This window comes from Epinephelus moara, chromosome 7, assembly GCF_006386435.1.
Source record: "Epinephelus moara isolate mb chromosome 7, YSFRI_EMoa_1.0, whole genome shotgun sequence".
Lineage (NCBI taxonomy): Eukaryota > Metazoa > Chordata > Actinopteri > Perciformes > Serranidae > Epinephelus > Epinephelus moara.
In genome coordinates this window covers 40,671,075-40,686,161 of record NC_065512.1, presented here as the reverse complement: position 1 = coordinate 40,686,161, position 15,087 = coordinate 40,671,075, and the positions used below count along the sequence as shown (strand labels likewise).

General features: G+C 40.0%; 2 protein-coding genes across 6 annotated transcripts in view; one reads left to right on the top strand and one right to left on the bottom strand.

Moving 5' to 3' along the window:
* Positions 1 to 5,810, top strand: part of pknox1.1 (pbx/knotted 1 homeobox 1.1) — a 17,535-nt gene extending 11,725 nt beyond the window's left edge. For all 5 annotated transcript variants that reach the window (XM_050048337.1, XM_050048335.1, XM_050048339.1 and 2 more), the window contains one exon: positions 687 to 5,810. In XM_050048337.1, the coding sequence (XP_049904294.1) occupies positions 687 to 868 (182 nt within the window). In that variant the 3' untranslated portion in view covers positions 869 to 5,810. The remainder of the gene's footprint in view (positions 1 to 686) is intronic.
* On the bottom strand, positions 3,847 to 12,374 carry tmprss3a (transmembrane serine protease 3a). Its single transcript, XM_050048222.1, has 6 exons — positions 12,361 to 12,374; positions 12,069 to 12,238; positions 10,500 to 10,595; positions 10,236 to 10,378; positions 8,785 to 8,937; positions 3,847 to 3,981 (listed from the first exon to the last, which is right to left on the bottom strand). The coding sequence occupies exons 1-6, from the start codon at positions 12,372 to 12,374 to the stop codon at positions 3,937 to 3,939; spliced, it is 621 nt and encodes a 206-aa protein (XP_049904179.1). The 3' UTR covers positions 3,847 to 3,936.
* Between the last annotated feature and the right edge of the window lie 2,713 nt (positions 12,375 to 15,087).

Sequence of the window (15,087 nt, the reverse complement as noted above, 5' to 3'; positions counted from 1 at the left end):
TCATTTTGTCTCTCATAGTTGAAGTGTACCTCTGATGAAAATTACAGACCTCTCTCATCTTTTTAAGTAGGAGAACTTGCAAAATCAGTGGCTGACTAAATACTTTTTTGCCCCACTGTATGTATATATATATATATATATATATATATATATATATATATATATTTCAGTCTCTGTTGTCTGGTGGCTGATCTCATCCTCTGCTCAGAGGGTAAGGCGCTTCCAAATCTCTTTCCCAAATTGCAGACATTCACAGCCACTGTTCTCTTCTTTGACTTAGCCACTAACAGCTAACAGCTACTTTTTAAATTTCCCACTGTGGGTCACACACATAGCACATTATCAAAATGTCACACTCCTGACCATTATCCCGTTCTGCCGGCTGACCTGTTTATACAGAGACCGTTTTGGCGCTGTTAATACCTCCCATGGTGGCTTAAAGGCAAGACAACTCTGTCTCCCTATTTGGCTATCATACCTTATGTACAGCATGGCAAGGTGGCATAATGGCACAATATTCCCGCCTTGAACAGGTAGTGAAAAAGAGGCTACTAGATCACCCTTTGACCCTAACTTGGACTCAGGAACAGCTAGCAGGCCCTAACCTGGCAGTAAGGAGTAAAAAGTCTACTGATGATTAATTAGTAACTGTTCTCTAACTCCTCTCTAACTCCTCTAAACATCAGGAACAATGGTAACGATGAACATGGAGGGCCTGCAGAGCCTGACGTCAGACGGTGCCACACTGGCAGTACAGCAGGTGATGCTTGGAGGCCACAGTGAGGACGAGTCGGGGGACAGCGGAGATGAGGACGATGACACAGACATGGCTGGGCTGGGCCTGGACAACAGCGACTCGTTGCAGTAGAGGACACACTCCCTCACACTCTGATCTACACATACACACAAGACATGCATAACTAGGTCTACAGATTAAATGTGTTTTTTCCAACACACAATGAATCGTAGTACAAAAAGACAGACACATTAGGTTTACATAGAGCACAAAACTACAGGACGTAACAGTCCTGCACTCTTCCAATCCTCCACCCTGCTGAACGGCAGTTTATGCTGCTTGTGTGTACATCAGGAGTTTCATTTCAGAAACTGTTTTTTAATGATTTAATTGATGTATGCGAGTGCACTTTTTTTTGTATATTTAAGCTCTAAAAGATTAAATCAAACAGACAGAAGAAAAAGAAGTGTTAAAACACTCAAAGCAAGTTTGTATGCTCCGTTAAAAATGTTGACTGATTTATGTTTTTTCTTTCTCTGCCCCTGTTCCCCATCCCCAGTTGAATTCTCATTTTGGATGCCAACAATTTTAAAGTTGTATCTGTAAGGGTTTGTCTTCACTTTTTGCATGCTTGTGTTTTGAGTAGATGTGCGCACTCTTGCGACTGACTCCACGGCTATCACAATGGGCCCCTGCAAACCAAGCAGAGCCCCGAGTGGAGAGATTGAAAAATAAGGAGAGATGCTTATTTTTATATACAAACATATGGAATTAGTGTTTTCTTTCATTTTTGTGTTCTCCTGTTTTGTAAGGAATATTTATGTACAGATTCATAATTAAAGCTAGCAACCCTGTTTTCCAGGGTTCTTTGAAGTTTTCTAAAAAAAACAGTAAAAGGAATTGAATGCTGATGAAAATTGCTATTTAAATTGGTTTTAAACTTACAATACTAACAAGGCCTTACCTGTGTTCTTTTCTTAAGAATTCTTGCTAAGAAGCACAAAAAAAGACTGACTGTTGGTGAAATAGGTCAAAAGGACACTAAACTGCAGAACACTTGCGTGCTTCTATTAAGCATCGTTAATAATTTTACTGTGTAACTTCCCAGTTACCTGGGGTCTCATTTATAACCGATGCGTACGCACAAAACGAGAGATCCTACAGAAGTTGGGATCTGTAAAAACAACCTTTATGGATGAATGTGCGCACCTGCAAGGAAACTCTGACCCAACCCATGCATTGAAACATTTTGGATTTGGGAAATTGGTGATGCAGATGGTGAGGTGGTGAATTGAAGTCAGATTGTAGAAATTAAATGTTAAAGGAATCGTATGTATAATGTCTCTCACACATCATATTTCACATCATATCACATGTTGATTATAGACCCACCTTAACAGAAACATTCAGTCCAAGCCAACTCAAATCTTAAATCCAATTTTGCTCAATAACTCATCAATGCTGTATCACTATCCCATCTCACCCTAGGAGCACAGAGAAGAGGGCCTGACTGTATGAAGCTGACAATCATGGCCAGCTGTGGAGTGCATTGTAGCTGTTGAAATGCACACATCAAATAGTATTAAAGAATTGCAGAACAGGGTGTCAGTAGTTTTTAATATCTTCTAATACTGTGCATATATCACCAAGTAAAATTTCAGTTTTCATTTTTTTTTTTTCTTTTCATTTTTTGTGTGTAAAGTGGCTGCTGTGAACACAACTGTGCTGTCACTGGAGACACTGGTGGCTGCCACACACACATTGCCTTCTCCAGTCACCTCAACTGCCACATCTTCGCCACCTGCACATATGGACTGTGTAAATGAACAGTCTGGAAATAAAGCCAGTGTCAGGTCTCACACTATCATTACACTCCTGAGTCCTAATAATAATAATAATAATAATGCAGGCCAACCTCATCATAACAAAGTTAAATAAATAAAAATGGTCACCTATCGAACTTCCACTTTAAATGATATCCCAGGGTCGGGGATACCACTGATTGTTGCCATCATTTTGGCAGGGTGTGAGGCGATCAGTCTGATTGTTGTAAATATATAACACTGCAGTTGTTGCCATGAACCCACATGATCAACAGGCTCATTTCTGTGCATCAACATTCATGAGGTGCTTTGCACTTACCATTTATGGTTGAATGTGGGTGTGTAGAAGGTGGGATATGAGGCTGATTCACATGCGAACAATTCCAATTCGTTTTAGGATTTATAAAAGAAAACCACGCACTGGCAGGGATATGCACGGTTTTATAAATCAGAATATTTTTTTGGCGCACACCATTTTCAGCTTTTGTCCACACATATACTTTTGGTATGGATCCTACGCACTGTTTTATAAATGAGACCCCTGAGGAGTTATCCTTCACAGTAAGCTGACTGCAGTGCTCATATGTTTTTAAATATAGCTCCAGTTTTACCCTCATTGTGTATACCATACATTAGTCTTTTAATCATTTTACAGTAGTTGCGTACTTTCTTAAATGCACAATCCAGAACACTATGCTAATCACACAATCACAAGGATCTAAGTCAACACAGCAAGATATGAACTGTATTAACAAGAAGCAGTGGACTTTTTGCACGCATTAAACTTTAATTTATGTACACATACTGCATTGAAAACAAAGAACAGTTGGAAAGTTGAGCTCCTTGTCCATTTTCTGCCTGAAGGACTGGGACTAAGTGCTGCAGCCTCTGTTGGTCCCCCTGCCACTACACACACGTAGTGAAAGATTGGAAATCTCCTTATCAATATGTACTTCACAAATTGGGGTGCCTCTCATTTTGAATATCTGTAATATTGTACTGTACAACTGTCAATAGTTGGAGTAATCTGGTCCATATCCCACTCGTAAAGTTGAGACTTGAAATGGTTAATTTCATGCAACCTGAGGGTGTAGTGACTCTGGGTGGGTCCTTGCTGAGCTCTCAGTTCCTCACGTGCGTCTGTCTTGCTTTTTATGAAGCGTTCACTTTTTCTTGTTTTGCCTTAGAGCTTTATATTTTGGAATAAATGATGCCTAACTCTCTCCTGTGCACTGTCTCTTTGCCCTGTCAGCTTTGTCCCCAAACAGGTTTTGTGTGGATCAAAGGCTCGGCCATTTTGGTTGGATCTCTATAGTTTTCTTTCTTGTCAAATGTGTAAACATCCAAACAGAATCCTGTGAGAAGAAACGAGCTGCCTCAGTTGTCTGTGCTCAGAGTTGGAGAATTTAGAGCCTCTTCTCTCTGAAAGAAAACATAGAAGTAGACAATTTTAACACAAATGGACACAGACATGGAAACATGGGGGTAATGATCCAGATCTCTGGTAACATGCTAGTTGCAACTGGCCAGATCTAGATCTTTTTCCAGCCCTCCTGGCCAAGCATGGTTCCAACACTTGAGTTTTAAAATTTCTACAACTTTAATTTGGGCTAGGTGATATAAAAATTATGTACGATATATTCATACAATTTCAAGCAAGATAGAGTTCACCAGCAACACCAAGAGAGACACAGAGCTGCTACTCTATTTAATCTTTCGGTTAAGTAGTCTACAGTGAGACATCCAATGCTACGCTAAATCAGTCTATGAGATGAATAAAATGACTGCAGCAGCACACACGCAATACAGCGCTGCATGTGTGGGAAGCAGAGCTCCTTGATTGTCAGGTGAGTGTTTGTTTGCTAGTTTTTGTGTGAGGTGGATCATAGTGCATCTCTGTTCTTAGTAGTTGTAGTCTATTGTGTAACACTAAGACAGCGCCTGGATGCAGGCGACAGATGGTTTTTAAAAAATGCAAAAATACCGACATTTCATATACAAGCCGTATATAACGCGTACAAACTGTCTCTGGCTCCTACCCTCCCTCTGCCTCTGTTGATGCTATGTGCATAAATGAGTTTTATAGCCTAAATAAATAAAAAAAAAAAATATTTAACTCATTTTCCAGTACTAGATTCATTTGAAAGCCCATAGAAAATAGCTTCTTACTCCCCCCACAAAGATTTTGAATTGCCACTTACTTGATACTAAATACTCATGTTTTGTGTCCTGTGCTGCAAACCTCTGCCTCTGTAGCTCACGTGCTATGAGCAAAAAATTAACGCACAGCCCTGTTATTTATTTTATGTCATTTTTAATTTACATGTTGTGCAGCTGTATATTTTCAAACGGGAAAAAACTGTCTGCACTTTATTATGATCACAGTCTGTTTGTTTTTTAAAGTGCTTGTGACATCTAGAATGTTACTTTGACTTGCAACTGAAGATGTGGAGAATACTGAGATATATGTTTTGCATTGCCATTTGGCCTGAAAATACTGAGGTGAATTTTTATCCATATCACCCAGCCCTACTGTCAAATATGCAGAATTTTGTAAAATGATTTGTGTGGATATTTTCTATAAAAAGTAAAACATTGCACCCTGGGTTTGAAAATGCAGAATATACAATCAACAGTCATAGTGTAAAGTCAGATTTCTCTATGAACTTGAGGGGACTTTTCAGGCAGGTAAATTGTAATGAGGGAATAAGCAACAATGAACATATAAGAAAGTCATTCAACAGCTGTTTACTCACAAACTCTTGCAGGTGATTTTCACTATTCCCATAGTGAGAAGTTTGTTTCAGTGTGGTGTGTGAGAGGGGGCCCAGTTTATGTACTCGTATCACAAAATCTTAATGATGAAAGGGACCAGGTGTCAAGTGTACCATTTCAAAGCTTTTACTACATTAACAACAGCCTGAGTTCAGCTGTCCTTGGATTCCTTAAGGAGGAGAACCAGCTGTTGATCAAACACCACACAAAAGGTCACCAACAGCTGGAACCCTGCAGTGGTCACTCAGACAAACTGAAGAAACAGTGAAGTGTTTAATTGCAGTTTTTGTTTACATTTTTAAATTCTGTATTAAAGGGGCGGCAGTAGCTCAGTCCATAGGGACTTGGGTTGGGAACCGGAGGGTCGCCTGTTCAAGTCCCCGTCCGGACCAAAATATGGAGCGTGGACTGGTAGCTGGAGAGGTGCCAGTTCACCCCCTGGGCACTGCCGAGGTGCTCCTGAGCAAGGCACCGAACCCCCCAACCGTTCTGAGCGCCTGTCATGGGCAGCCCACTCTGACATCTCTCCACTTAGTGCATGTATAGGTCCTGTTTGTGCATGTGTGTGTTCGGACCTGTGTGTAATTGACAAACAGAGTGAAAAAATTTAATTTCCCCTTGGGGATTAATAAAGTATATAAAATTAAAAAATTAAAAAATACATTAAGGGGTTCAGCCAGCTTTGTATCATAATGTGGGCAGTGTCTGTATATTAACTATGTTAAATTTCTTTTCATCTTGCCAGCACCCAGGTCTCCCTGCTCATTTGCCAGCAAAGATGACGCCTGTCACGTCATCTGGTAGATTCTCAGAGGCTTTCAGGCTGCTGCTCGAACTGCAGATTGTACTTCCTTATTTTTGTATACCCACCACTACCGACACAAAGAAAGAAGTGTATTGAGGGAGAGATGCCCTCTCTCACTCTCTTTCTTTTAAACTCAGACCATACATAGATCAAACTCTAAAACTAAGCTGATTAGAAACCATGATTATGTCACTGTATTGCCTATTTCTCACCTGAAACTATTCAGAAACATATTTTAGTGCACAGTATAGCTGTAATACAAGAGTTTGTGAACAGGAAGTGGGCGCCATACTGTTTCCAGCATTGTAAAAACAGGCTGAAAAAGATCCAAGGGTAAAACTAAGCAGTGCTGATCAAAAGAAACCAAGACTCTATTTCTCACCTCAGATGTTTTCAGAAACATATTTTAGTGTACTATTTAACTGTAATGCAAGACTGTTTGTTACTAGCAGGCTGCCATACTGTTTTCGGATGAGCATCTCATTACGTCACCTGCCAGTAGTAGTATTTATTGGTGTGGTGCGGCGCAGTGCATTCTGGTAGTTGAAGGTTTTCTACCTTTTGAGCAAAAGCAAATGCCACAGTCCTTTTTTTTCTCTGGTCATATAGCACCAGTTTCAAAAGTATTTGCGTCTTGCTACTACTTAGGCAGCCAGTTTTATGAAAAGATCATCTTTCCAGTGGTAAAATACTTATTCACTTAAAGTCCTTCTTCAGAACAACCTTATAACTTCACCCTCAAGATATTTGCGTTTTTCGGCACAGTGTTTTTGTATTTTCACCGCTACCTTTTGGATGCATGCTGATTACAGTCTTACACCTGGTCACTACCTTTTTACAAAGTCTCAACCTCACCTGTGCACTGTGTCTAGGAATGTCCTGAACACAGCAAAATATCAAAAAATAGCAAAATCTGCTTGCTAAATTTCACATGCCGCCTCTCTCTCCTTGGCAGATTTAGTGGTGTTACTTTTTTTTACGAAATACATGCTCATATTCGCTGTAGGCATTCATGAGCACCTCCAATTCCACAGGTGTAAAATAAGTTGATCGCTTTTCTCTCCGGTTGCCATGGTGAATCGAGGTATTGGGACTCCACTGATGATGGCTTTTTATTGTGGTTGTGCACCTGCTTAACTCAAGGTGTACCTACTCAGAGTCTGGAACCGGATATTCAGAGTTTCCCAGCTCAGGGTAGGTCAACTCAGAGTTCAGGATTAGACTCAGTTTGTTGAACCTCCTACCTGGAATACCCCTCAGGTGTGGTGCTGTGTACAAAGTCACTGACACACCCAAGAATTGGAGAGGCGCCACCAAAAAAAGGCTGGAAGAAGAACCTCTACAGTAGTGAAATGAACTGACTGTGAAATAAACTTAAAGTAAGATTGTGATTTTCCAGAGTGTCAGGACCGTGTTACAGGACAGTCAAAAACCCAGCAATGACAAAACATTTGTGATGCTGTAGATGCTATGTCAGCAGCAGTGGTGGGGGAAGTAGTAGATCCTTACTATAGTAAAAGAACTACAACACCGTAAAAATACTCTTACTATAAAAGCCCTGCATTAAAAATGCTGATTAAGTACAACCATAGGAGAACAATCAGGGAAATGTGTTGAAGTATTAAAAGTACTGATGTAGAAAAGCTTAAATAAATATATGTAATAAAAGCAGTTGGCAATTAATTTTCTAATCAATTGACTAATTGTTTCAGTTGCACTTGTATATTTTCATATGGTTTATGCACAAACATCTTAATTTGTAAAGTAACTAGTACCTAAAGTTCAAATAAAATAATAGTAGTGCAGTAAAAAGCTCAGTATTTCTGTCTAACGTGTAGTGGAGTAGATGTAGAAAGTGGTATTAGATGAAAATACTCAAGTAAAGTAAAACTAACTCAAATGTGTACTTAAGTACAGTACTTGAGTAAATGTATTAAGATACATTCCAGCACTGGTCAGCAGAGGGGCGCACAGTAACTGAAATTACAGTAATTGGGATTAATGGATCAAGTATAGTAGTATTTCTTCATTCTGTCCTGAAATGAAATAATCCAGTCATTATAATGACAATGATGTTAAACATCATCAAAGTTTGATTGTATAAAATTTATGCATTTTATTTTAAACATTGTTCAAATTAAAAACGCATGTTTCCTAGAGTTGGACAACAATTTGTGGATTGTGAAAACCAGGTTTTTTCCTCTCATCTTCAACTTAGAAAATGTTGTCTTACCTAAGAGAAGTGCAAAAATGAGAAAAGATTTGTGAATTCCAGAGATCAGTGGGTACTAACAAAATAAGAACAAATTGTGGATATGAACATGGATGTGGATATGGATTACTGTTTCTTGCATGAGGCCCAGTGTACAAAGTGTAAATGTTGTCAGGTTTACATTGAAACTATTTTGTAGTGCATCATAATGGGTTAACAAGCCATTATGCAGCCTACCTTTGTATGAATATATCTGTATGTAGGGTTCTTAAGTATCCTAAACTCAGTTGTGTGTGTCCTACAGAAACATGCTGACAATACAGTGAATCTGGAGCAGTGTAAGTCCCAAGTTCTCCACAAGCCAAACCTTTATAGGTCTGGTCATTGTAAAGTGGCAGGTCCTAAAACATTACACAGCTTGTCATATACTGACCTCCATCTGTTGGCGGATCCAGCTAAGTGACTGTGTAATGCGAGTGTAAACGCCAGGCTTGTTCCTCATAGCACAGCCAATGCCCCAGCTGGTCGCACCAACCAGCTTCCATACTGCTGAGTCCTCACAGGCCAGAGGACCTCCACTGTCCCCCTGAGGAAACACAAGCACATACATGAAACAGGCATAGTCGCTGTCTCACTAACCCAAATCACCAATGCTTCACAATCTCGTAAGAGAGGACATGCAATATAACGCTTTATCATTATTTCAAAGAATATATTATTCACAGCAGGGGCCTGGAAGTGGGGGGAGAAGTGGGATTGATTACCCAGAGTCCCAATGATGAGGGGCCCTCGAAAAGCCTAGAAGGAAAAGTTTGGTTTTGCTTACAATATGTTATTTCTAAGTACAGTAATTACTGCCATAACAAAATTAAAATTGGCTGAACAAATTTTTTAAGAGACTGAACTTTGTATTAAAAAACAAATGGTGGAGGCTCTCTAAGGCCCCTATACCCTTACATAAGGCACAAAATGGTTTAGTTCATCCCTGCACTAGGATTCGTCTTTAAATACTGCTAGAGCCAAAGGAGTGATTGCTTTTGCTGCTGGAGCATCACATACACTGTCAGGTCTTTCCCCAAGAAAGGGAAATCAAAGTTCCAAAAAAGAAAAAAGGGGAAGAAAGCAAACTAAGGGAAAACAGCGTTCTGTCTGATTACTTTCAAAAGAAAGGTGAGCAATCGACGGTGGATCCATGGCATAGGCTCTACATAGACACATAGCCTACGCTGTAGCCTAACATGTGCCACCCCGGCGATGCAGACCTCCTGTCTATTTTTGTAAGCTGAAAACCATTTCCCTCAGTGGAAATGAAGCTTTTATTTACTTTTATTTCACAGATAAGAAAAAATTAATTGTGAAGACAATAAAGCCCCCACACAATGGCATTTTAAGTCCTGATTGTGATTCATCCTGGCTTCTTATGAGTTGGGAACAACTCCGCTAGCTGCTAGGATAATTTATAAAATGTAAAATGCTGTAGGCTTGTGCTAATGACATTAGCATGTTGTATTTGTGGGGAAAACGTGTCCAACAAAAGACAAGTGTTTTGTCTGAGAAGCTTGTGAGTTATAATGAAACCGATTTGTGTACTTCTGTTTGAAATTTTCTTTAAGGGCCTGTTTAATGTGTGTGTTTTGAATCAATCAAACAGTAAATCACTTAACAGAAACTCCACTGCCGACTGGTGTTTTGGACATGTTACTGTGTCACAGACACAACACTGCGCAAGTATAATGCTAACAACAGTGTAGCCCACATGCATAGGCTAAAGCACAGAAACTGCGTATGAATGGGGCCCACAATTTGGTGCTATGTCCCTGATCCAAAAGACAAAAAACAACATAGTGAATGTTGGGGTTCATGCTTAAAGAAATCCATCTGTACCTGACAGGAGTCAGTTCCTCCCTCCAGGTATCCTGCACAGATCATCCAGGAGGAGATGAAGCCCTGGTAAACCTCTGGCTGATTGCAGGTCTTAGTGGAGAGGAGTGGTACCATGGCCGAGCGCAGAACAACACTGGTCTCTCCTGGAAAAAGTACCTCATTTCAAGCATGTGTTCAAATGTTACTACGTTATACCCAATTTCAAATATAGCTGTGGGTAAAATGATAGACCAGAAATCATCTGTATTCCATGCTCAGACTCACCCTCATCCTCAGTTGCTCCCCATCCAGAGATCCAGCACATGGTGCCCTCCTCAAACTCCTCCCCATAGTTTGGCAGGCAGATGGGCTCCACAAAGCCTACACAGGACAGTTAGAATGAACTACATCCCCCAGACAAACTGTAAATGACAATGTGTTTGTGCAGTTTCCATCATTAAACAAATAAGTCTGCACACCAAGTAGCTCCCATTCAAATTTTATTTTCTTATTTTCATTCATTCATTCATTCATTCATCTTCTAACCGCTTCATCCTCTTGAGGGTCGCGGGGGGGCTGGAGCCTATCCCAGCTGACGTCGGGCGAGAGGCAGGGTACACCCTGGACAGGTCGCCAGACTATCGCAGGGCTGACACATAGAGACAGACAACCATTCACGCTCACATTCACACCTACGGACAATTTAGAGTTATCAATTAACCTAGTCCCCAATCTGCATGTCTTTGGACTGTGGGAGGAAGCCGGAGTGCCCGGAGAGAACCCACGCTGACACGGGGAGAACATGCAAACTCCGCACAGAAGGGCTCCCATGCCCGGGATCGAACCGGCAACCCTCTTGCTGTGAGGCGAGAGTGCTAACCACCACACCACCGTGCCGCCCTTTTCTTATGTTATTTATCTTATTATTTTTATTTAACTTTTACTTTGCCAGATGTTTCTTTGTTCCAGCATCCACTCCATTGGACGTTGGGATGTGCATGACTCTTGTACTGTTTTTGCAGTTTCCATCATAACCAACATCAATCAGCCATGCAGCTAATGTGTAATTACATTCAGGTGGGGGCTACTGCAGTTTGGATTAAAATGACACAGCAGTGTACAGCTTCAAACAAACTCCTTCGATAACCACTTCAGTTGTTCTTTTATCTCAGACATGCATTAAGGTGTTAAATACCTTTTTTTTAGGCTTCTTGACATGTTTCGGCAGAAACTTCTGCCTTCCTCAGAAGTGTCACTTGGTGGTGATCTGTCAATCAGCTGATGTTAGGGAGGCGTGACAGACGATCACACCACCTGCTGTCCGTCCACCGCCGCTCCAGGACACTACTCCAGGTTTGGGAGAGCATGTATGCCCCCTCGTCCCTGTTCATCGTCCCTGGGCCCCGCTTCCTTATCTCAATAGCCTCCTTGATCCAGCACTGGTATTTGTTGTCTTCGGTGCGGATGACTCTGGCCTTGTCCCAGTGACCACCAAGTGACACTTCTGAGGAAGGCAGAAGTTTCCGCTGAAACATGTCAAGAAGCCTAAAAAAGGATATGTAACACCTTAATACATGCCTGAGATAAAAGAACAACTAAAGTGATTATCAGAAACTGAAGACATAATGATCTCCTTTGAACTAAACTCCACCGATGCTAAAAGGGAAGACTAATAAGTGAGAGCTGAGACTCAAGACAACTGACCATCCTGCCAGTGTATAGGGACTAAATTGAACCTTTAGGACCTTCTGAGATGATGTTGAAACTGCTGAGACATGTGAATGTACGAGTATCAACATAGAGCAGGATGTTATTGAGAAAGAATGTAAGGGCTCAGCAACACAACACCAATACCATTGAAAGCAAGTGATGTGGACAGCTTCATCAGGGCAATGTCATAGTCCAGTCCTTTGGGCCTGTACCGAGCGTGGTATATGATCTGCTCCACAGCCAGAGACTGAGCCCCGTGGACTGGCTGCTCCGTTAGCCCCACGTGGACCGCCCACATGGAGGGGTCTGTGAACCTGATGACAGACATCAGAAGATACAGTGAAAGTCAGTCAATTTGCAGGACACAGTGAAATCAAATCCTGCAATCTACAGCGTGTTTCTCTCTTGGCACTTTCATGGCTCTCCTCCTGGATACCAGCTAATCACCATGTTTAAACACAAGTCACATGTTCAGTAAACAAGTGGCTTGTTTATTGGGCCCTATTTCAGAAACCGTGACTTGTGAAAATTCTGAGTATGTTAAGCCTGAGATGTGGGAAACTTCGAATTTTCCATTTCACAAAGCCAGTACAGTGTAACCATGAGTCAGTTACTATGGCAACATACGGGGTTCACCCTGTTGCTCTGGATGACATTATGTTTCATAAATAAACTTATTCACCATGTTAACAGTGACTGGTTGTCAGGTTATTTATCTGTCAGTGAACGCACTTTCAGGGTTTCAGCAGAGTTTACCAAGTTACATTTAAGACCTTTATAGTACCACAGTTTGATATGTGTCATGGTCACACCTGTTAAAGTTCTAAAGTACAATGGAAAACTAGAGGTTACAGCCTAGAATTATTCACTATTATATCACATTTTTTAGTACAGCCCAGCAGTTTATAACAGTAATTCCTAGTAATATAATGAACTAAATTAATATGACCTGGACCCAGATATATGGCAGGAAATGGATGGTTGAATGAACCAATGAATGAATGAATAGAAATTTATTGAGCTTCTCTTAAAACTGACACTTGTCCATTATGAGCTTCCCGGCTGCTAGCTATAGGTCAACTGGTGCTAACTGAGGTTCCAAAAAAGATTCACAAACAAACATTCAAACATTTTATAACTAACATTACTGCCTACAGCAAGCAAGCAACTCTCTTTATTGAATTTTCACTCTTTTTGAACACTCACAACAAACTACACAAACATTACATCATTCACACATACAGCTCAACACTGCACATCATATTTCACCCAACTCCAAGCTTAACATCTTAATCAAAGTGCACAGGAATATGTTGTACAAATAAATGCAACATATCCATAGGGCAAAACACAGGGGAAAGGAGGAAAAAAACTCAAAAAAGAGGTGAAAAGATACTTTAAAAAAACTTGACTTGACTTTTCAGCAAGAATCTTATTTTTTCTAATTCCATATGCTTCATGATATCTGTCAAAAGATTTGAAAGAGTTGGGGGTGTTTTTTGTTTCCAATTAAGCAATATGCTGACAAATGATACCATTCTATGCTCCATATTATTTTTCAATATACTCAAGTCAATAATTCAGAGAACTGCCACTAGAGGGACTGCGCCAATTGGTCTTTGCAAAATATTTGATAGCGTCTGAAAGATACTGTGCCAATAATTTGATAACTTTGGGCAGCTCCAAAACATATGCCCCAGTGATGCTGGTGTAAGTCTAAATCTGTCACAGGAGGGATCTATTGAAGGAAATATTTTGTGGAGTTTTTGTTTTGACCAGTGTATGCGATGTATTATTTTAAATTGCAGGAGGCTGTGTCTTGCGCATATTGAAGAGCTGTGAATTTGTGCCAGAGCTGTCTGCCATTGTTCTTCCGTGATCTCCCCTCCTAGATCATCTTGCCAGGCTGATCTTAGATGACCCATAGTATCCGTAGATATCAGATTTGAGAGTTTTTCATAAATGTAGGATATTCCTCCCTTCTAATGAGGATCTTGTATAAGTATCAATTCCATTATGGACCAATTAGGAAAATTTGGGTATGATGGATTATTCTGCAAAACTCCATACCTGTAGATACTTATAGACCTGAGACCTCTGACTGTTAAATTTACTCTGTACCTGTTCATATGTTGGAAAAGTTTGGTCTATAAACAAATCTGAGAAGCTGTGAATTCCTTTTTCAAACCAGTCATTAAATATAGTATTGGTAAATGCGGGTGCAAAGGCATGGTTTTCGATAAGAGGACTTTGAAGTGAACCAGATTGCCAACCGTAACATTTTCAAACCTGGGACCAGATCTTGAGTGATTGGGAGACAGGAGTTGGAGGAGGAGTTGCTGTTTTTGTTCATAACCAATATCAGATTAAAATAAGAAAGGATTTGGAGGAGGAGTTGGAGGAGGAGTTGCTGTTTTTGTTCATAACCAATATCAGATTAAAATAAGAAAGGATTTGGATTTAATCTCAAATGAATCTGAGGTTGAATCTGTCTTTTTGGAATTAATGTCTTGTCCTGTTATGGGTGGCAGAAATGTCATAATTGGTTGTATTTATCGTCCACCTCATGCTGAAATTAATTCTTTCAATGACATACTCACAGCTTCACTTGATGTTATTAATAAGGAAGGTAAACTTTGTTATTTGCTTGGAGACTTCAACATCAATCTTATCAATACTGAGAATCATTCTTCTACTGTTAATTTTCTAAATATGTTATATTCATCTTATTTTTTTCCTCTTATTGACAAGCCAACTAGAGTGACCTGTAAATCAGTCACTCTTATTGATAACATTATAACTAACACATTTGATTATCCAGTAAACTCAGGAATATTATACTCTGACATTTCTGACCACTTTCCTGTATTCCATATCACTTCAAGTAATAGTTTCAAACATAAGGTTACAAATGTCAGAAGTTTCCGCAAGTTTAATGAAGATAATATCAAACGCTTTAGAGGAATGGTTGAAAAAGTAAATTGGGATGATGTTTATGATCAACAGGATGCCAATAAAACCTATCAATCCTTTATTCATCTGTTCAAGACAGTATTTAATGAGTGCTTTCCACTCGTGAGCCTCAAAATCAATAAACGACATGGTTTTAATAAACCCTGGTTCACTACTGGATTCTTAAAATCCTCAGTTAAGAAAAACAGAT

What these genes read in the sequence shown, in the direction of transcription:
- tmprss3a (XM_050048222.1), bottom strand. An exon ending in CACATCACTTGCTTTCAATG is followed by an intron (nt 10,596 to 12,068) that starts GTATTGGTGTTG and finishes TGTCCTGTGTAG; the next exon opens with GCTTTGTGGAGCCCATCTGC. An exon ending in GGGAGCAACTGAGGATGAGG is followed by an intron (nt 10,379 to 10,499) that starts GTGAGTCTGAGC and finishes TACTTTTTCCAG; the next exon opens with GAGAGACCAGTGTTGTTCTG.